Source organism: Bos mutus, chromosome 7 (genome assembly GCF_027580195.1).
Source record: "Bos mutus isolate GX-2022 chromosome 7, NWIPB_WYAK_1.1, whole genome shotgun sequence".
Classification (NCBI taxonomy): Eukaryota; Metazoa; Chordata; class Mammalia; order Artiodactyla; family Bovidae; genus Bos; species Bos mutus.
In genome coordinates, this window is record NC_091623.1 from 51385552 (window position 1) to 51407674 (window position 22123).

The 22123-nt window shown below is 53.7% G+C and overlaps 2 protein-coding genes across 4 annotated transcripts; one reads left to right on the plus strand and one right to left on the minus strand.

Moving 5' to 3' along the window:
• Positions 1 to 239: 239 nt before the first annotated feature.
• On the plus strand, positions 240 to 8852 carry DDX39A (DExD-box helicase 39A). Of its 3 annotated transcripts, none has more exons than XM_070373525.1 (10): positions 240 to 396; positions 4342 to 4553; positions 4682 to 4809; positions 5987 to 6079; positions 6443 to 6626; positions 7298 to 7416; positions 7746 to 7877; positions 7973 to 8082; positions 8183 to 8327; positions 8439 to 8852. In XM_070373525.1, the coding sequence occupies exons 2-10, from the start codon at positions 4346 to 4348 to the stop codon at positions 8703 to 8705; spliced, it is 1386 nt and encodes a 461-aa protein (XP_070229626.1). In that variant the 5' UTR covers positions 240 to 396; positions 4342 to 4345; the 3' UTR covers positions 8706 to 8852. The 3 variants fall into 3 exon arrangements, with proteins under 3 accessions (XP_070229626.1, XP_070229627.1, XP_070229628.1); XM_070373526.1 differs by having other exon boundaries at positions 253 to 396; positions 4345 to 4553; XM_070373527.1 differs by lacking the exon at positions 240 to 396 and having other exon boundaries at positions 4081 to 4553; positions 8439 to 8586; positions 8702 to 8852.
• A 103-nt stretch (positions 8853 to 8955) lies between these two features.
• ADGRE5 (adhesion G protein-coupled receptor E5) lies at positions 8956 to 20912 on the minus strand. Its single transcript, XM_070374710.1, is given in 17 exon segments — positions 8956 to 9549; positions 9639 to 9743; positions 9834 to 10002; positions 10086 to 10177; positions 10314 to 10380; positions 10484 to 10710; positions 10927 to 11118; positions 12092 to 12274; positions 12822 to 13036; positions 13445 to 13552; positions 13637 to 13834; positions 15388 to 15556; positions 15558 to 15634; positions 16113 to 16259; positions 17204 to 17335; positions 20647 to 20802; positions 20882 to 20912. Coding segments are annotated over 17 exon segments (2298 nt in total). The 3' UTR covers positions 8956 to 9519.
• Between the last annotated feature and the right edge of the window lie 1211 nt (positions 20913 to 22123).

Genomic DNA, 22123 nt, shown 5'->3' on the forward strand with positions numbered 1-22123 from the left:
ATAAGGGCGAGACACTCACCCTAGACCCACATCACGGCTTCGATTGCCCGTACTAAATATGGTGGCACACGAGCCGGTTACAACCTCGACCACGTGACGGTACGCTCGCAGACGCCCGCTTCGGTCAGCCCACTCCGGCGCCTACTTTTAGATTGACCAATGAATCGGAGGTATGAGGCACGCCCCTTTCCCCTCTCCACCAATAGCCTCCAGACACCTTCCGCAAAATCCAATAATCGCTTCCGCCTCTCTTGAATGAAAAGCGAGCGGTCCAGTGAGCTGAGCCGCAGTCGGACGCAGGAGACAGGAAGCGCAACAGCGCGTGTCGGGGCTCGAGAACGGTAACCGGAGTCGGGTGGCTCTCTTCGCAGCACGGGGAAGCGAACGAGGAATCAGGTGAGCAGCTGGCCCAGGCGCGGGGCCGCGGTGCGGAGACGTCGGATCTGCGGGCGAGCGGGAGATAAGAGACGCCAGGGGTTGAGGGAAGGAGTCCGGGCGCGAGACAAGGGGAGACGGGGCGGTTGGGGTGTCCCGAGCGCGCGTTGGCGGCCGTTGGGCGTTAGGGCGCATGCGCGAGGGGTAGACCGGCCGTTGGAACGCGGGTACGAGTCCGCTTCCGGGAGGGGCTGTCATGGCCGCCTGCAGGCTGAACCCCACCTTGGGGCAGAGTCTGCCTGTTCTTGGAAGCCCGAGGCGATTTGGGGAAGGGTCAGGAGGCGACCCGGGGGTCTGGGGCCGCAGAGCGCGAAGCCGGAGCTTGTAGACGTGACGATCTTCAAGATCGAAAGACTCTTTCTCCGTTCTTGCTTTGCGTTTCAGGGGGTGGATTCGTAGTTCCAGAGATTTAGGGCAAAAAAATGATGTTCCAGTAAGGAACAAAGTCTTAAATGAAAATTCTCTTTGGGGGCACTTCAGGGTGAAAAGGGTACGCGAAAGGGTCTGAGTTGTTACTTAGTCGTCTGTAAGCTTTCAAGTTGATCAGCTCCTGGGGCCTCTGCCACCTTCTCTGGGTGGAGCAAACAGCGCCAAATCCTTTCCTGATCTAATTTGTTTTGATTTTTAGGTTCTCCCTAGCCAGTCCTTAGAAATTTTTGTGTGTCAAGCCTAGTCTGTCATTAAATTTGTCTCCCCATTAAAACAAAAAGAGTTTCTTCGAACTCTTCTCCTAATTTTTGGAATGCACATCTCTTTCCGGATTTGAAGCCCAGAGTAGACAACGCTGCCTATTTTTATGTCCAAGGCTCACCCAAGGGTTGGTCCTCCTCTGTAGGGTGATCCATCCTCTTTTCTGTCTTTAACAACGCTCCCACCGTGGTTAACCCCCTTTCATTTGGTGTCTGGTTTTCCCTGCTGCTGGTCCCTTAACTTAGTCCATCTTCTCTGGAGTAACTTGGTCTTGAGCAAATCCTGATTGAGTCACAACTAAAAACCTAATCAGCGATTTCTTATTGTTCAGCGAATTAAGTATGAATGCTCTGGGCCTAACCATCTTGGTTTTCTGCCTCTTGCTTCAAGCAGCCAGTTCTTTCCAACCCCTGAAAGGGTTTGGACTAGTGGTTTCTGGACTGCCCTTTGCTGGCACCTTTTTTCCTCTTTGATGCTTGAAGTGAGCCTTCTTGTTTTCACCAGTAGGAATCCTCAGTACTTGGATTGCCTCTTTCAAGAATCCGATAAGGATACTTGCTTAGCCGCTAAACTCTGCCTTGAGGCCCCGATTCTGATTCTGTTCATTCAGCCATTTGCTCTTGAGTGCTTACCTGTTATGTACTAGGTCCTGTTCTGGGTGCTGGGCTGGCATGACTGGAGGGGGTGTTTTTTCAGTTGGACCCAACTTTAGAATATGCCTTTTTGGAACAACAGAACAGCTTCCCTGATGTTCAGTGGGTAAAGAATCTGCCTGCAGTGCAGGAGACACAGAGATGGGGGTTTGATCCATGGGTCAGGAACATACCCTGGAGGAGAAAATGGCAATTCACTCCAGTATTTTTGCCTGAAAAATCCCATGGACAGAGGAGCCTGGTGGGCTACAGTCCATGGTGTCAATAAGAGTTGGAAACGACAAGGTGACTAAACAATGGGAAATGCCTTTTTGAAACAACAGAGGTCTGAAAAAAGTGGGGAAAACAAGTTGAAAGGTGCTGAGGCATGTTTGAGGCTCAGCAGCAAGGCCTGTGTGTGAGGGTGACGGGGGTGACACACTGCATGTAGAGGGAGTCAGGTTGTGCCGGGCTTGATAGGCTGTGGTGAGGACTCTGGTTTACTCTGAACACAGTGGGATCCTGTGGACCGGTGTTGAGCAGAGGAGTGGCTTTCTCTGACTTAGCTTTTTTAGGCTCCCTTCAGCAGCTGAGCGGCATTGAAGGGGGAGTGGGAGATGGAAAGCAAGGAGCCCAACAAGGTGGCTTTTGACATAATCCAGGCAAGAGGTGACAGTGCCCAAGTGCCTATCAGTTGACAATGGCTAAAACAAACTGTAGTATTCCAGTAAAAAGGAATATTCATCAGCCACAAAAAGGAATGGTGTACTGATACACGGCCACAATGTAGAAGAACCTTGAAAAATAACGTGAGTAAAAGACGTCAGACTGTCACATGTTGTATGATTCCATTATATGAAATGTTCCAAATAGGCAAATTCATAAAAAGAAAGTAGATTAGTGATTGCCAAAGGGAGTTGGGGGACACAGAATGGTAGCCTAAGGATTCAGTCTTATTGACATGAGGAAATGTGTGCTAAAGATGATTGTGGCAGCAGTTGAAAGTATTTGTGACTGCACAAGAAACCAATAAAATGTACCTTTTAAACAGTGCCTTGTATGACATGTGAATGTCTCCATAAAGCTGCTCTAATCTAAAAAGAAAGGTGATGACAGCCTGGGAACCAGTGACGTAGCAGGGGTGAGAAGTGGCCTGATTGACCTGCTTGACTTTATTGGCTGGTGGGACAGGAAAAGAGAAAAGACAGAACAGTTCAGAGAATGGAGTTGCCTTTTCTCAGATGCGGGTTGAGGGGAGAGGTTGTCCATAGAGAGGCTGCACAGAGGTGGTTAAGGCCCTGGGGCTGCATACTCACAGAGGATGAGTGGCAAAAGGGCCACAAACTGGGCCTGGGACCATCAAAATCCATCTCAGGAAGAGGGACTGTTTTTAGCACTTCCACCCCCTACACTGGGCTTCCCTGATGGCTGAATGGTAAAGAACCCGCCTCCCAATGCGGGAGACGTGGGTTCAGTCCCTGTGTCGGGAAGATCCCCTAGTGGAGGGCTTGGCAACCCACTCTAGTATTCTTGCCTGGGAAATCCCATGGACAGAGGAACCTGGCCAGCTACAGTTCATGTGGTTACAAAGCGAAACAACTTAGCAACTAAATGACAGCAACAACCACCCCCTTGACTGGAGGCTGGGGTGCAACAGGGAGGACAAAAGACAGTATTCTCATGTTTGGGTCCCTTGTAGCCTGCACCCACTAGGTGCTCTGTGTGTCGGAATTAAATGAAGCCAGGAAGTGATCGCACTTTGTATTAATTCTTTTTACCATCTTGGCTGTATTCTTACTGGCTCCAGGCCCAATGGGAGGTCTTTTCATGAGAGCACTTAATTATTCCCTTGTGCAAACCACAAATAGCAGGAGCAGCTGGGGCTGGGTAGACACTGGCGAGCTCACAAGCTCCCATCTCTCCAGCATCCTGGCAGTTGCATCTCCAGGCTCAGGGTGGGGTCCTTGGGGAGTGAAGGGGGAGGGGAGTCCTTGAGACTAGGTGGTCTGAGGCTATTCAGTACAGCTGAGACTTTGAAGCTGAGAAGGAGGCATTTATTTGTTCAGAGACCAGAAGTAATGCAGCAGAGTCATGCCTGTGGGGCTGGGGTAGAGGCTCAGTGAGTATCAGCAGCCAAATGAGGCTGGGGGTGGCATGGAATGGGGTGAGCAGGGGCCAGAGAGGGAGGTTGCAATTGGAAAGGAATTGGGGTTTCACTTGGTGCACCTGTGGTTGTGGCCTGAAGGGTCCCAGTAGAGGTGAGGCAGCTTGGTGGAGGGTGGTGGAGATGTGGAAACAACAGGTGGAAGCTGGGAAGTGCTACACAGGTAGAGTAGTGGGACCTGCTGTTGGAGTCAGTGGTGGAGGTGAGTTAAAGAGAAATCAGAGAATGATGTCCAGTCTTGGCTTCAGTGGCTGGGCGGCCAGACCTGACCCCAGGACCTCACCCACCTTGGACTTGTGTCAGCAGCTCACAGCTTCTGTGCAGCCGGCTCCCTCTTCCCCCTCACTCTGGGAATTTTCCCGCCTGCGTCAGTCACCATTATTGCTTCTCTGAGCCCTGTTCCCCCTCCTCTGTTCTCAGCAGCATGGCGGAACAGGATGTGGAAAACGAGCTTCTGGATTATGAGGAAGATGAAGAGCCCCAGGCACCTCCAGAGAGCGCTCCACCTCCCCCCAAGAAAGACGTTAAGGGTTCCTATGTTTCCATCCACAGCTCTGGCTTCCGGGACTTTCTGTTGAAGCCGGAGCTCCTGAGGGCCATAGTGGACTGTGGCTTTGAGCATCCATCAGAGGGTACGCATCCCTGGGTCCTCCCTTCCTCGGCTCTCCTCACTGCTTCAGCGTGGTCCCCTCAGGTGAGGGGCCTGCACAGAGGGAACGTCCGTCCAGTTTCTGATAGCTCATGTGCTCTCTTCCCTCAGTCCAGCACGAGTGTATTCCACAAGCCATCCTGGGCATGGACATCTTGTGCCAGGCCAAGTCAGGGATGGGCAAGACAGCAGTTTTTGTGTTGGCCACTCTGCAGCAGATCGAGCCCGTCAACGGACAGGTGGGTGGACACCCTCCCTGCTAGGCCCCAGCTTCCTGATGCAGCAGGAATCATGGGTCGTCTTGTTAAAAATCCTTGTTCCTGCATCCTCTTTGTGGACTTTTAAAATTAACTACGGTAATTAGTTCTACTGGAGTAGGAGATGGCAACCCACTCTAGTATTCTTGCTTGGAAAATCTCATGAACAGAGGAACCTCACAGGCTACAGTCCATGGCGTCACAAAGAGTCAGACGCAAGTGAGCAACTTAGCACACACACACTTAGTTGTTACCAGTATCACCCCCAAAATGGTAAGCCAAGAGGAAAAACTGAAAAGTGCCCATTCTGACCACCCAGCAAGATGGCTGTTATTTCCAATGTGCTTTTCTGGATCGTTCACATACAGGAAGGTGGTCTTTTTTTTTTTTTTTTTTTTAGGAAGGTGGTCTTACACCGAACACGGTTTTGTTACTGCTTTTATTGCCGACAGAACACAATTGTCTTCTCATGCCTTGAATGTTGTAGTTCACTACTTGGAGGGGATAATTGCGGTCCTTGCAGGTGTTCTGTTCTTGACATGCTGGGGCACACCTCCCTGGGTGGTGTGTGGGTGCATGAGCCCTTGTTACTGACCTTAGGATGGGTGGTCTCGGAGGGAAGGTTTCATGGGAGGCCATGGTGTGGTCTCAGTCCTTGGCATTGTGGGCCAGGAAGGTGTGGTAGCCTTCCCCTGGTGGTCATAGGCCAGCCAGAGGGCAGGCTCGGGAAGCTGTTAGCATGGAGGGTGTCACCAGCTAGGGGTCTCCCTGGCCTAGGGGGACACACCTGAGTAGCTATAAGGAGACGTAGGGAGGGCTTTCCTGGTGGCTCCAGTGCAGGAGATGCAGGTTGAGTCCCTGGGTTAGGAAGATCCCTTAGAGGAGGAAATGGCAACCATGGACAGAGGAGCCTGATGGGCTACAGTCCATTGGGTCAAAGAGTCAGACATGACTGAGGGACTAAACAAAAACAACAGTAAGCCTTATTACCTGCTAGGGAAAAAATAAGAATATACAGGGAGTGAGTAGCAGCTGATAGACTGGGAGAAGCTGGGGCCACGTGGACTGGACCTTCCAGGGGACCAGCACCAGGGTGGGCTCTGGCCAGGGGAGGACTTCGGACATTGCCTTAAGGGTCTGTGCCCCACCTGCCCCACAGGTGACAGTCCTAGTGATGTGCCACACTCGAGAGCTGGCCTTCCAGATCAGCAAGGAGTATGAGCGCTTCTCCAAATACATGCCCAGCGTCAAGGTGAGTCCCCAGACCGAGTGGGGCGTCACGTGACGCTCTGTAGCCTTGCTGGCCGTGGTGCTGGCCCAGCCGGCATTAACCAGGCTTGGCTGCAGTGGCTGCCTTTGAGGTCTGTGGTGGTTTACGCTCCTTAAAAGCCTGATGAATTATGAATGGCCCCCAGAGGCCTGTGCCAGGCTCAGTCCTGGGGCTGCTTTTCAGTGGAGCTGGGGCCAGGCTCTGAGGCCTCTCCTGTCCCCAGGCACCAGGTCTGGCGTGTCGGTGGGGGCTTTGCAGGGTCATGAACTGAGTGGCCGCAGTCACTGGAGTTGGGTGTGAGCTTTTGGCCACCAGATGGTTGACGGCAGCTTTCTGCCCACATAGGTGTCTGTGTTCTTTGGGGGCCTGTCCATCAAGAAAGATGAGGAGGTGTTGAAGAGAAACTGTCCCCACGTGGTGGTGGGGACACCGGGCCGGATCCTGGCACTTGTGCGCAATAGGAGCCTCAACCTGAGGAATGTGAAGCACTTCGTGTTGGATGAGTGCGACAAGATGCTGGAGCAGCTGGGTGAGTGTCTGCGCCGGGTCTGCGGGCTGTGGAGGCCCCTCGCAGCATCCCCCAGACTTCAGAGCCAGGCCCTGACAGGGCAGGCCAGAGGTTTCCCCAGAGTGGGGTCGTGTGGGTGGCCAGCAGTCAGGTCTCCTGGAAACAGATTTGCGGGCAAATCCTGGCATTTGGCAGAGTGAACTGCGGCTTCAGAGCTAGATCTTGGAGTGGGACCACATGGCCCAAGATAAGCCGTGTCTGGGCACATGTCCATGTTAGCCAAGGACTGTGGCCTTGCCACCTGCTGGTTTAGCTCTAGGCCCCCGCCTGCGCTCAGGGAGCCCTGACAGGGCTGGTGGGAACTGGGGCTTGTGCCTGGGAAGCGGCTGCAGCTCTCACTCCAGCGGCTATCTCTGCCTCAGGCTCCCCACCCTGAAGCGTGGCTGGAGGTGCGCTGGCACGGCTGCTCCGCTCTGGCAGCGTGTAAGTGGATTGCCGCTCCTCCCGCGCCTGTGCTTATTACCCTAAGTCCGGGCCCTCAGGCACCTGGGGTTCCCCCCCTCCGGCCAGTCTGCACTCACACCACCCTTGTCATGGGGCCAGCGGCTCCCTGGCACAGGTTGGGAGGGACTGGATCCAGTCTTGGGTGGGCGTCATGGTCTGGCAGGCGCTCACGCCCCATTTCTTGCCAGATATGCGGCGGGACGTGCAGGAAATCTTCCGCCTGACCCCCCACGAGAAGCAGTGCATGATGTTCAGCGCCACCTTGAGCAAGGAGATCCGACCTGTGTGCAGGAAGTTCATGCAAGATGTGAGTAATGGCGGAGAGCTCAGTGCGGTAGCTTCAGCCTCCGAGGGTGCAGGCTCTTGCCGCTCGCCAACATCCACGCTGCCCTCATGGCACAAGCATGCTGGAAGGCCGGCGGAGCCTCTTCCTCTCTTGTCAAACTGGGAGCTGAGAGCTTGGTCTACACCTGAACCGGGCCGGACCTTAGATCCAGCTATTGGGAGACAAGTATTGGGGGTACAGAGGCCTCTTTGAAGTATTGCAGCCACGGAGTCACTTTTGGAAGGTTCTGGGCAGGCAGAAGGCCCAGAAGTAAGCCCCGCCTGGCTCTTCCTGCTCTCCTCCCTGCACAGCCCATGGAGGTGTTTGTGGACGACGAGACCAAGCTCACGCTGCACGGGCTACAGCAGTACTATGTGAAACTCAAGGACAGTGAGAAGAACCGCAAGCTCTTCGACCTCCTGGATGTGTTGGAGTTTAACCAGGTGATGCTTCTGCACTCCCGTGGCCTGTGCTGGGGTTCCCCGCCTCGGGGAGGGACTCTGGCCCTGACCCAGGTCTGCCCCTCCCTCCCTCGCAGGTTGTGATCTTTGTGAAGTCAGTGCAGCGCTGCATGGCCTTGGCCCAGCTCCTGGTAGAACAGAACTTCCCAGCTATTGCCATCCACAGGGGCATGGCCCAGGAAGAGCGGTGAGTGTGGGCCACCCTCAGCCCCTGGCAGGCCCCGTGGAGGGGATGCCACCCAGGGTCCCCGTATCTGATGGCCACCCCTTGTTCTTCTCGCACCTAGCCTGTCGCGCTATCAGCAGTTCAAGGACTTCCAGCGGCGGATCCTTGTCGCCACCAATCTGTTCGGCCGAGGCATGGACATTGAGCGCGTCAACATCGTCTTCAATTATGACATGCCTGAGGACTCGGACACTTACCTCCACCGTGTGAGTGGCCCACAGGGGTGTCCCTTCCCCTCCTTCCCCTTTCTCAGGGTTGGTGTTGGATGGGGACCTCTGTCTGTTCTCAGCCTGACCCTTGCTCCTGTCTCCCTGCAGGTGGCCCGTGCGGGTCGCTTCGGTACCAAAGGCCTGGCCGTTACTTTCGTGTCTGACGAGAACGATGCCAAAATCCTCAATGATGTCCAAGACCGGTTTGAAGTGAATGTGGCAGAGCTTCCAGAAGAAATTGACATCTCCACATACAGTAAGTGGCTCAGACAGGGCTGGGGTGCCGGGGGAGGTGGGGGACAGTGGTGGGGCCTTCTGTCCCCACGCCCCCTCCTCACTGGCTTCCCCCGTCCCCCGTGTGTGTCTTACAGTTGAGCAGAGCCGGTAACCGCATGCCCTGACGACCAGAGCCACTCTACTTCCCACGTGCTGCTTCAAGTCCTCTTTCTAGGCGACACTGGGCCTTTCATTTTACTGTTTAAAAGCTGTAGATTTGTGCAAGAATAAGTTTGTATTATGGAAGTCTGGCTCCCACAGTGTCTATTTCTGTCAGCTCACTGCATTTCATGGACACCAGGGGCCCATGGCCTGGTCAGTGAGCCTCTGGCCAGCAAGACATGCCACCTTCTGTGTCAACATGAGATTTAATTCTTGAAGTGTCAACACTGAAAGGTTTATACAGATTTTTAAAAAACAGGCAATGTCCACAGCCTTCACATCGTTTGAACCCTCTGCCCTGGGGCAGATGGGCCTTAGTACCACGAGCTTTCTTCGGCAAGGAGCTGAGAAGGGCCCTGCCCCTCTCCCACCCAGCCTCAGTCTTAGCTTAACCTAAAAGCAAAGTCTCAGCACCTTGGCCTCTTGTTCTGTAGCAAAGACAGATGACGGGAAAGGGCCAGGCTGGGCACGAGTCCTCATTCTGTCCCGGCCTGGTGTACTTGAGGGGGCTGCCCCTACCCTGGGTGCTGACTTGGGTGGAGCTGAGAGGCAGCAGGAAGTAGGTCCGACCCTCCACCCTTGCTGGGTGTTCAGGGGTTCGGTACCAGACGGTGGCTGTCACCCTCCTCTCCGTGGTGCGTGTGGGGCCCGAGGCAGGAGGGAGCATAGCATAGAGGGAGGAGAGGAGGTCATCTGTGTGTGCAAAAGCTGCTGAGGCCACAGGAGATGCTGGTTGGCCAGATCTGCGCCTTCACATGCCAGACTCTGAGGGCCTGAGGGCCTGGAGAGAAAGGAGCACAGCGTGAGAACGGAGCCCAGAGACCCGGGGGCCTTCTGTCCTGCACCCCTGACCCCAGGCTCAGCCCTTACCTGAGTCTGATTGTGGCTAGAGCCAGACCCAGAGGTGGTTGTGGCAAACTCGGAGTACTTGTTCCCAGCAACCATGCAGGCCCACTTGCGGTACTCCTCTCTCACCTGTGGGGCACAGGGGCCAGGTCAGGGGAGGACAGGCCCCAGGACAGGAGGAGGGGCCCAGCTCCGCCCGCAGCCTGGCCTGCAGCCCACCTTCTTGTTAAGGAGGCAGTACAGCACGAAGAGGAAGAAGCCCTGCAGGCAGTTGAGGATGCTGAAGATGTAGGACAGCACCCAGCTCTCCGGGTCGAAGAGGAGCAGGCCGAAGACCCAGGTGCAGCCCAACACGAAGAGCTGGGCGATGGCCGTGATAGTCAACACCCTGCAGAGAGGCGGCCAGTTGCAGCTGGGGGCCCCACCTCACACACCCACCTCTTCTGTCAGCCCTCCTGTCTGTCTGCTCACCTGGCTTTCTTTAATTTCTTTATGTCAGGGTTGATTTCAGAAAACTTCTGAGTGAGTTTCCAGACAGTAATCACAAAGATGATAGCATTGCCCTGGGCAGGGAGCACAGAATTCAGATTAGGGGGCATCCTTGGAACTTGCAGGGAGAAAGCTGGTACAGGGGCTCAATGTGGAGCTGAGTGCTTCAGATTTTCAAGGGTGTGGGGTGGGGCGAGGTGAGACAGTTACCAAAACGATGAAGGTCACAGGTCCCACAAAACTCCAGAGGAAGCCACCCTCGAAATTCAACCAGCAGCTGGGCAAGAAGGGAGGGTCTGGTCAGCACCCAGTAAGCCCAGAGGGGAGCAAGGGCTCCATGCAACCCCCAAGCCCTGGCCCTCCCACCACCTCGCGCTCACAATTTCTCGCGGCCATAGCCCTTGCTGTAGGCGCCTGCTGAGATGCCCACGATGATCAGAGGCACGCCGTAACCGATCAGGCAGAGCCAGAGCTTTCTCAGGCCTTGGCCCTGGAACACGCGCACCACGAGGAAGTAGAGCTCCACGCCCTCGAGGCTCATCCAGCAGAAGGCGGCCAGGAAGCAGTAGTGCAGCAGCACGGCCACCAGGCGGCAGCGCGTCCCCACCTGCGGGGGCAAGGGCGGAGGGACGGGGCGGTGACGTCAGCGGTGGGCGGGTCCGGGACTGGACTCAGAAGCAGTGAATCGGCGGGGCCGTATGCTTCCGCTGAGGGGAGGCCGACCACCCTACCCAGCTGGGAGTAGGCGCAGCTATTCCACTCGAGGCCCTCGCAGGTCTAGCGCCCAGGTGAGAGTGGGGCGCTCCACGGGGCGGGGCCTCACCTCGCCGCCTTCATTCTCGATGCCCGCCAGGAAGATGGCAGAGCCCACGAAGAGGCAGATGCAGAGGTGCAGGTGCACCGTGGTGCGCGAGCCCTGGATGGGCCGCACCAGCAGGAAGGTGAGGATGCACAGCAGCAGGCAGGCCAGCGACAGCGCCAGTCCCACCTTGGTGATCAAGGCCAGCTTCGGGTCCTAGATGCAGGATGGGGCGGGTGGGACTCCATCAGTACCCTGAGGCCTTCCTGCCCTCCTTGTGGGCCCCACCACCCACACCCACCTGGGACCTGGCCTACAGGACTCTGATCAGGTGGCTCATCTCCCTCCACCTCCTCTACCATCAACATCTGAATAAACTTACTATGTCTCTCTCACCCTAAACACCACCACCCCTGCACCCATGGGTGCAGCAGGTATCCCCAATTCTTCTGGATGAGTGCCCCACCACACACCCAGACAGTTCTTAGAAGGTCCCCCGTGTATCCTCAATGGCTGCAACCTTCTTTCCCTACACTGATGAGCCCACCTCTCTGACCCTCATCTTCATCTCATCTCTTGCCTCTCCAACACCTCGCTGCAACTATGAGCTCATCAAAACCCACATTTGTGTCCTTCCTGGGCCTTGGGCCTGGACCACCAGCCTCCCCTACTCTGCCTGACCCATTCCAGGTATTCACATGGCCTAGTGTATCTATGGATCCCTCAGGAGCTGTTAGCGATATTTAACAACTTGATGGAGCTTCCCCAGTGGCTCAGTGGTAAAGATTCCACCTGCCAATCCACTAGGAGATGCTGATTTTATCTCTGGGTCAGGAAGATCCCCTGGAAGAGGAAATGGTAGTATTCTTGCCAGGAGAATCTCATGGATAGAGGAGCCTGGCGGTCTACAGTCTGTGGGGTCCTGAAAGAGTTGGACACGACTTAATGACTGAACAACTTGTTGGGGGTGGGCCATCAGAGGGGCACTGGCTGAAGTAAGGCCCGCAGTGCCAGGCCACTCTGTTCAGTTGCTGAGTCATGTGGAGGTCTAGGGCTCCCAAGCAAGGGGCTGCATCTGGTCTGTGCAACCATGTGGAACCTCTTGGACCATTCCACTGAAACCAGCTGTCTGTTCTGCCTGAGCCAGCCATGCTACACTGGGTTTCTGAGGATGGCCCCGTCTGCTCACCTCCACGTCGTAGTGGGCCATGAGGATAGCAAAGCTGCTTAGGTGGCTGCACTGGCAAGTGATGCTTCCGTTGCCCCTGCCCATCTTCCAGCAGCCTGTGGTGGCCCAGGACCCGTTCCCATTGCTGTCTTTCTTCCAGAAGGCACAGATCAGCTCCTGCCGAGGCTTGAGCTCTGGCTGTTCCTAGGGAGAGGCGGTCATAGAAGTTAGCCTGGAACCCTCTCGTGGGTACTGGGCTTGGGTGGACCCCAAAGAGGGCTGCTTCTCCTTTGACACTTGTCTACTGAGCACCGATTGTGTGTGCCAGGCCAGGGGACCCGGGAGTGAACTGGGGAGACAGAAATCCCTGTCCTTCTGGGCTGACATTCTAGTGGGGGAGACAGATAGAAAATAATACACCTAATAAGTAAACTAGATAGTGTGTTAGCAGGTGCTGAATGCGAAAGAAAAGAGCAAAGGGGAAAGGTGGGGTGTGATTAGATTGTAATTTAAACAAGCAGGTCCAGGAAGGCCTAGACAAGTAGGTGACATGTGAACAAGTTGACAGGTAAAGGACTGAATCGTGGCGGAAAGGTGCCCCAGGCAGAGGGCACGTGTCAAGGCCCTGAGGCACGTGTGAGGAAGCAGCACAGTGGATGGCGTGGGGGAACGAAGGCTGCTAAGAGACCACAGGGACCTTGGCTATGGGGTGAGCAGTGTGGCTGATTGCCCTCCCCACCCCAGGACTCACATGGAGGGCGAAGGCAAAGGAGACATTGGAGTTGAGTTTCTCAGTGTTCGTGTTGCTCAGAAAGACAGAGCTGACCGCTGAGAGAAGCGTGACCTTGGCACCTCGGACAGGACTCTTGTAGGTCTCTTTCAGCTTCTCGGAGTCCAGTTTCAAAGAGGCATTGGCCAGCAATTTTTTCATGTTCTGACTGGAGAGGATGCCCACCACGGTGGGGCCTGGGGGACAGACATGCTGGCTACCTTCTGCTCTGCTTGCTTCCGTGCCCCATCCTTCCTCTGAAGATGTCTAATTCAAGCTCGCTAGTCTGCCATGATGCCCAGAGTCCCGCCCCAAGGCTCGGTTTCCTGTGGCTGCACATTCTGAAGCTGTGTTGCTGTTGTTCAGTCCCTCAGTCCTGTCCGACTCTTTGCAACCCCATGGACTGCAGCACGCCAGGCTTCCCCGTCTTTCACCATCCCCCGGAGCTCGCTCAGACTCACACCCATTGAGTCAGTGATGCCATTCAACCATCTCATCCTCTGTCACCCCCTTTCCTCTTTCCCTCAATCTTTGCTGTATCCTAGCCATATCCTAGCTTCTCCCTCCCTTTCCCTGGAGTGCCCGCTCTGGGTGCCTGCCATTACCCGACTCCTCAGCTGCAGCTGCCACGGCCCAGTCCAGCAGCATCCGTGCGTGGCTCTGGCCCACGGTGACGTTCCCTTTCCCCTGCTCCTGAACCACCAGGGACAGCTCTGAGAAGAGAGGGGGCAGTGATCGGGGGCTCCGGGTGTGGGAGGGGGTCCTGGGGGGCTGGGCTGGGGAGGACGTGGTCTCACCTGTGTTGTCAAGCGAACGGTAGGTGAAGGAGCCTTTAGGCATGGCTTTGGCCAGTGTCCTCAGGATCTGTTCAAGGCCTGAGAGCAGGTGAGTGACTGTGACGTGCTTGGAAGACTGATCCAGTGACTCCAGGTCTCCTGAGTTTTTCAACAGGTCATCCACTGACCCGACAAGGTCCTGTGGGTAACGAGTGACAGCTCCTGGGTTACTGCACCACAAGGGCGGCCCGAAGGACCCTGCTATCTCACATCCCCTCACCCCACCCCCACAACTGGGGTACACACTGGAGAACCACCTGGGTTGCCTAGGGGACAGAACCAGGGGAATCATCAAGACAGGGCAGTAGCCAGAAGATGAGTAAGGGGGTTGAGCATGTGCCTGTGTGCACGTATTATAACAGCAACAGTGCTTAACATTTATCACGCACTGGCATTATGTCAGGCCCTGTTCTGACATAGAAAGTCTGCGGCTTTTCTGGTGGCTCAGTGGTAAAGAACCCACCTGCCAATGCAGGAGACGCAGGTTCAATCCCTGGGTCAGGAAGATCCCCCAGAGAAGGCAATGGCTACCCACGTCAATATTCTTGCCTGGAGAATCCCACAGACAGAGGAGCCTGGCAGGCTACAGTCCATGGGGTCGCAAAGAGTCGGACATGACTGAGCGACTGAGCACGCATGGAGGCACTTTCTAAGTCTGCACTGCCCGAAACAGCTGCCCTGAGCCCCAGATGTCACTTGAAATATGGCTCCACGTTGAAATGATAATAGTTTTAATCTATGGGGTTAAATGCAATTTTCACCTTAATTTCACTTGTTTACTTCTTTTTTTAAAAAATTAATTTTTTAATTGAAGGGTAATTGCTTTATAGAATTTTGTTGTTTTCTAGCAAACCTCACACTGAATCAGCTGTAGATATACATATATCCCCTCACTTTTGAACCTCCCTCCTATCTCCCTACACATCCCACCCCTCTAGGTTGATACGGAGCCCCTGTTTGAGTTTCTCTCTGTCTGCTTCTCCATTGCTGCCCTACCGTTTTTCTAGATTCCATGCAGGTATGTGATATGTATCTTTCTCTTTCTGACTTACTTTATTCTGTATAATAGGCTTTAGTTTCATCCACCTCATTAGAACTGACTCAAATGCGCCCCTTCTTAGGGCTGAGTCATATTCCATTGTGTATATGTACCACAACTTATCCATTCATCTGCCGACGGACATCTAGGTTGCTTCCGTGTTCTAGCTATTGTAAATAGTGCTGCAGTGAACAATGGGATACATGTGTCTTTTTCAGTTTTGGTTTCCTCAAGGTATATGTCTAGGGGTGGAATTGCTGGGTCATATGGTGGTTTTATTCCTAGTTTTTTAAGGAATCTCCATACCATCTTCCATAGTGGCTGTATCAATTTACATTCCCACCAACAGTGCAAGAGGGTTCCCTTTTCTCCACACTCTCTCCAGCATTTATACTTCTACTCTTTAAATTTATTCTTAACCTTTATATTTTAAAAATGCAGCTATTGGAAAATCCAAATGACATAAAGGGCTCACATATTTCTCTTTTAAAAAGTTTATTATTATAATCTTTTTAGAGGCTCAATATTTCTACCAGGCCAAGCACATATGACATATAGTATTTATATTGTATGCCAGGCACTTTTCTTTGAGACTCACTCCTATCAGTTCATTTAAACCTTTCCAAACTGAACTGAGGTTCAGAGAGGGGGAGTCACTTGCCTGAGGTCACACAGCAAGAACTGGCAGTGGGTGGGATGAGGGGTATTTGAACTTGTGTGGCAGTGTCTGTGTTTGCTGTGGGTGGGTCTTAGATCAGGGTAGGACAGGTACCTTTACAGATGGTGTTCATTTGCTTATACCATAATCCAGGTTTAGGCTCCCAACCTTGGCGGCAGTGGCACTGTGTATGAACCCACAGTGTTGACACAGACGGTGGTGTTGTGACACTGATGCTGCTGGGAGCTGCACTCATCCACATCTGGGGACAAGAAGGAGGGGGTCAGACTCTGCCTCAGTCCTGTGAGGCCCCTGTCCTCCTTGTGCCCCTCTTTTTCCCCATATTATTTTCCCAGTAGGTGACCCCACCTCCTAGAATCAAGGACAGCACATCCTTTGAGTAGTGGATGCTGTGAAAATATATATAGGAAGTGTGTAGAGTTCTGACAGACAGCAGATGAGACAAGTACAGCTTGTGAAAATACTGAAATATTCTCTTTCCAGTTGGTGATTAGCTGTTGCCTGGGGTCCCTGGGAGCCTTCTGCTTTGTACCCCAGCTCCTTTTCTAGGACCCCTCACCCCTCCAAGATCTTTTCACATTTAGCCTCAAAATGCGTAACACCTTACACAGCAGGGGACCCCCAGTGATCTTTCTGTTTGGTTTGTGTGGGTACCAATGAGTATATGGTTAGATGTTTTGAGTGTGGGTCTCCAAGAGTGTAGCATTTGAGCTCCAAACCTTCACAGACTGTGATGTTTGGGCCATTGGGGGACCCATGGATAGGCTTCCAGCCGGAGCGGCAGCGGCACTCATAGCTGCCCACGGAGTTGAGGCAGTGGGTGGAGCTGTGGCATGGCTTTTTCCCTGAGGTGCATTCATTCACATCTGAGGACAAAGCCAGAAGATCAGAGCTACTCCCCTTCACTCACTGCACCCATTCTTCAAGCCCCTTCTCAGATTTCTTAGCGCTGCTCTCTGAGGACACCCTCTCTCTGCAAGTTACCTGGCCTGTTGGGATACAAATGTGTGATAGCATTTTCTAATGCAAAAGTTCCATAAGCTCAGATCCTTCCTGCAAGGTGGACAGGGCACAACTTTGTGGGTGCAGGTGTAATCCCAGACCAAGCTGAATCCCTTCACGTCTGGTGCAGGAGGCTCTGTGGGCTTCTAACCAGGGAGGTTGTAGCACTGATCATGACCACGTGTGATGCAGGTGGGTGAGGGGGAGGCACCACTGCCATCTGGAGCTGCATCCCTGCCTTTATTAGAACAGAACCCAGAGGACCAGTCCTGTGCAGCCCAGGTCTCCTAGCTCATCACTGTGCTGAGGACACAGCTCTCCTCATAGTGCTGCTGCCTCTTCATTGCCAAAGATTGTCATGGCAGCTTCCCTTAAGATGACTCCAGCTGGGACATTGTCCCTATTTTTAAGAAGAAAAATGAGGCAAAGATAGAAACTGAGTCATGGAAACTCGACTTCCATCAATGCTCTTACTCACATTCTCTTTAGTCCTGGACCAAGGTTCCCCCTCTGAAAGCCAGAGGTGACACCTCCCTCTGCTCTAATGTAGCAGATGCGGAAGGGGTGAGGTCTGGGGATGTTCTTGGGGGGCAGGGAACTCTGCAAAGAAACCCCAGGCCCAGAAGGCTCTGCTGTCTCCCTGGTCTGTGGTGGGACCATTTGAGGAGGTGATCCTTGGGCAGGGCCCCAGCAGGCCCTTGGTGTCACAGGAGCCTGAGTCTCATCTCCCTCATTCTTGGGGTCCCTGAACCACCTCAGCTCCTTCCCCAGCTCCAGGCCTGCCTCACACTGTCTTCCGAGGGTCTACCTGTGCAATGCCTCTGGTCCTCTGGGGTGAACTCCAAGCCGGGTGGGCACTGGCAGGTGTAGTTGCCCTCGGTGTTGATGCAGACGCTGCAGCCTTTACAGACTCGGGGTCTGTGCTGACATTCGTCCACATTTGCAAGGGGAAGGAGAGTGTGATGGATACCTGCTGCTGTGGACAGCCTTCTGGTCTGGATGTCAGCCATGTTTCTCAGCATAGAAGCATCCAGAAGGGCCCGCTCTCTCTTTCTTGGTGAGTGGGGGCCTCTCCTCATTCAGATTGAGTTATGCTATGGATGAGCATGGTGACCCAGAAGTTCTGTTGTCCAGAAGTGGCCGTAAGTGGCCCAGTTACCCAATCTGCTCTCTCTGACTCCGTGAGCCTCCCTGGGAAGAACCCAGCTGGATGGGGGCATCACAGCTGCCTGTGTCCAAGGCTAAAGATTTGGACAAAGGCCTGGGTGGGTCTTCTTGGTAACCGAGTAAAGCTGTGTTCCCTGAGCAGGGCCCATCTTGGTTCCCAGTGATGCACTTTGTCCTGACTTCCCCAGGGCAAATGCTGCCACTGAGTTCTCCTTGGATCCTGCTGACTCCGGCAGGACAGTGCTTTTCCATCCATGCTGAGACTCCAGCTCTGTGGACATGGATGAAGACCCACCCCTGAGTCATGCAGCTCAAGGCTAAGGCTTGTGGGCAGTTACACAGAAAATGAAAGTGAAAGTGAAGTCGCTCAGTCGTGTCTGACTCTTTGCGACCCCGTGGACTGTAGCCCACCAGGCTCCTCTGTCCATGGGATTCTCCAGGCAAGAATACTGGAGTGGGTTGCCATTTCCTTCTCCAGGGGACCTTCCTGACCCAGGGATCAAACCCAGGTCTCCTGCATTGCAGGCAGACACTTTAACCTCTGAGCTACCAGGGAAGCTCAGTGGGCACCAGGCTGTGCTGGACAGTGGGTTTGATGTCTGGCTAGTCAGCTTTAGGGCTGTGAAGGTGCCTTTATCTGATTCCCATGAAGGCATACCCCAGACTGGCAGGAAGTGATGAGAATCCACAGCTGAGCAAGGCTCATGATGGGCGAGGGCTGGGTGGCTGGAGCAGGGAGAAGGTGCTCATGGGCGAAGGGTGGCAGGTGTTTCTGCCATCTTGACACTTGGCCTCCCACTAGAGATGTGGACATGTGCACACTGCTGGGTGGGGCTCAGCCTCCACCTTCTGTCCTCACATGGTCTGGGTCATTGTGCAGTCTGGGCTGATCTCCTTAGTAGAGGGTCAGACCAGAGGAAATGGTCCCTGGTGACAACTTATCATTGAGACCAGATGGAAACCTCTTCATTTACCTGATTCTTCCAGTGAGTTGGGGGTTGATGTCACCCTGCCACACCCCTGACACAACATCCTCCCAGGCCCCAGTCATCAGAGCTACCTCAGGCCCATGAACTGAAATTACTGGGAGAGGGTCAGGTGGAGCCTTGGATGGGGAAATAAATGGAAGCTGAGCAGTTGAGATGTTGCATCAGGGTGCCAGGAGGCATCTTCTCCAGGCAGTTTGCTGGCAGGGTCAGTGTTGGGTGGGGACTCAAGGAATGGGGATCATTCCTTGAGTCTTCCTCCTCTCACATTTCTGGATGGGGCCCCAGAGTCCACCATGACCCAGGGTCTCATAAGCCCCAGTGGGGCAGGTCTTCTCCCAGACAGCACTAACAATGGCAAAGAGGACAGATAGTGTTCTGGAACACACAGTGCTGTGACCACACTGAGTATCATGAATGTCACTTTCTCTTTTGTTTTAAGAAGATAAGAGGCCATGTGACAGTGGGATGTTCTGAACATCCAGAAGAGACCCTCTGCAGAGGTTCTGAGTCTTGGGGGTCAGAGAGGGTTGGGAGACTAGATAGGCACACAGGACAGCTGTCTGGAAAAGTTGAACAAGGAGCCCAGGGACCCAGCCCAGGTCTTCTTCTCATGGCAGACCTCATGGCCTGAACATGGATGGAGATGTACTTGGGTGCAGCGAGGGCTGGAATGCTGAGGTGGGGAGTGTAAGACAATCCAGCTGAGCCTGTCACAGATCTAGGTCTTCAGGCAGAAGGTTTTGATGCAAACCAGCAGGTGGCTCTCTCCCTGTCATCCACCTTGAGGTCTGTTGAGGTCCCCTTCCACTTCAGTCTTCTACATCTATGTCTCTGGAGGGTCTCACAACAATGGGTGAGCAGCCCCCTTAGTGCAGACACACTGAGTGGGATCAATGATCACCATGTGCAGTTGTGCAGGTTGCTTACTGCACAAGAGTATCTGGCCAATGAGGCAAATTGGGGGTGGAAAGTCAACTCAGTCTCCATTCCCCAAACACACAGTAGGCCTGGAGATGAGGGACCATTACTAATTTACTGAAGGCTCTGTCTTCTGACCAGGTCATGAGTTCAAGCACAACAGCCACCCACCGAGGCTGCTATAGGCTAGCAGGGACTCCATACAGATGCAGGTCCCCTCTTCCCTCCCACTAGGGAGGCTCTGCTGCTCTCTGTCTGCAGTGCAGGAGGGAAGGGACTGGGCCCACAGTCGCTGGCTCTTCTCCCTGTAGCAGGGTGGTCAAAGAACCCTCTTCAGAGTCCTCTGTACCCTGAGCTCAGCATTCTTCTCACCTCCCACCTTCTCTCTCCTCCCCTCCTCACCCTCAGTATTCAGGTCTATCCCTCTTCATGGACCCCTCTCTGGAGTCCTGTCTGACCCACTGCTGGCCTCTTGCCCCTTTCCCTACCTGCCTGCTCCCCCTGGAAGTGGGGCAAAGCCTGGTGATGTGTGGAGGCCATGCTCCTCCTGGTCCTGGTGAGGGAGTGGGCAGGACAGCTGCTCCTGAGCACCCACCCTGGGGCAGAGCCCTCAGGGATGCCCATGATGGAAAGGGTATGTTAGATCATGATGACCATAATTTAAAAGCCCAACAGCCATCAGTGTTTTGTGCTTTGTGACCTCATATACCTTTCCAGCAATTCTATGAGGTAAACACCATAATTCCCCTTGCCCGCATTTTTTATAGTTAGGTAAGCTGGGGCACAGAGATAGGTGAATTAACTTGTCCAAGGTCACGTAGTGATCTTGGCAAAGTTGCTTTTGTTTTTATTTGTGCAAGATAGGGGTACTTAAAAAAGAAAATAGAAAATCATAATAATATTATCACATCTCCCATATTAACAGTGATTTCTGAATAAGTGTTCTGGCCAGTGTCACACATGCAGCTCTCAGGTGGCAAAGCTGGGACCTGGTTCCTTGGCTTGTACCATCTGCCTCTCTGTGCAGGTGGGACAGATACCTGTAAACTGTCCCAACTCAGACCTGGGTGCTACACCTGTAACCAAGGTCCTGTCCCCTGGATGCTTCAGAAATGACTCAGCATTTCAGCCCTGAAATGTCAAAAATGAGAGGCAGGAAATGCAGCCTCATTCTTACCTCGACATGTGTTCTCACTCTGATTCCTGAAGATTGTTGCCCCAGAAACAGGCTCATATCCTGGGCTGCATGTGCAGTAGTAGCCCCCTTCCGTGTTCTGGCAGTCTGCTGAACTTCCACAGTACACTGGTGAGGGCGGTTCACACTCATTGATGTCTGGAACACAACAGGGCAAAGGGTCACCTCCCAAAGATGTGTGTCCCCTCAAGACAGAGATCCCGATCCCCTACCTGACTCGGCAGCACTAGGCCTGATATGTAATCCATGTCTTTTTGGAACAATTTAGACTCTTGGTCAATACTGCTGAGTCTAGGATGCAGCTGGAACAAGCCATCCCTGAAGCTTGTGCAGTCAGCTCTGATCTTCCTAGCCCTCTGACTGGCACCCCAGATTGGGACACAGTGGGCAGTGCTGAAGTGGGGAGTGGGTAGATGTTTGCATCTCCCTCCTCAGTCCTGAAAGGACAAACTGAGGCTCAGACTCCAGACTCCTGAAGACCCAGCTCCTCCCCAGGAAGCCAGGATTATTCATTCATGTCTCATCTCTCCACCTTTGTATCATTTTGTTTTTCTTTTTTTCTGTGCTTGACAGTTCTGAGGACAAAGCCTGAGGCACCCATTGAATATCCATGTCTCCCATGGGTACTGGGCTGTACCCCACATTCTCTGCATGTCCTGCACCACCCCAAATCTTCATACCATAACACAGCTTTCCAAGGGGTCCGTGAAGATCTCCCCAGAAAAAGAAATGAATCCAGGGGCTGGGGACGGGGACAGGATCAACTCCAGGAGACGGGGTTTTGGGGAGGCGTGACCTACCTTTGACACATGAGGAGTTTGCCACGCAGCAACTGAGCCCGTGCGCCACAACTACGGAAGCCCGAGAACTCTAGAGCCTGTGCTCCACAAGAGAAGCCGCCACCATGAGAAGCCCACAAACCACAGCTAGAGAGCAGTTCCCGTGAGCCACCACTAGGGAAAGCCTGTGCCCAGCAACACAGACGAAGCACAGCCAAAGAGAAAGAAACTGAGGGATGAGGAAGAGTTCCAAGCACCAGGGGGTCCCAGCTCCCGGGGACCGGTGTGGGCAGCAGCTCAGTAATCAGACTGGAGCCAGGCAGCCCCAGGTCTCAGACTGTGGTCAGGCGACCTCATCTCTCAGAGCCTCAGCTTCCCTTTCTGTGGAGTGGGGATGATGACAGGACCCATTTCCTAGAATACTGTGAGAATTAAGCCTGCAGATATCGCCTGGTGCACCAAAGTGTACTGTCATCAACGTTTCTTTTCTTAAAGTCATATTGGAGTACAGTTGATTTATAGTGTTGGGTTAATTGCAGGTGAACAGCAAAGTGATTCAGTTATACGTGTACATATATTCATTCTTTTTCAGATTCTTTTCCCATAGAGGTTATCACAGAATGTTGAGTACAGTTCCCTGGATAACGTTTCTTTATGTAAGGAGAGGGCTGGATCAGGCA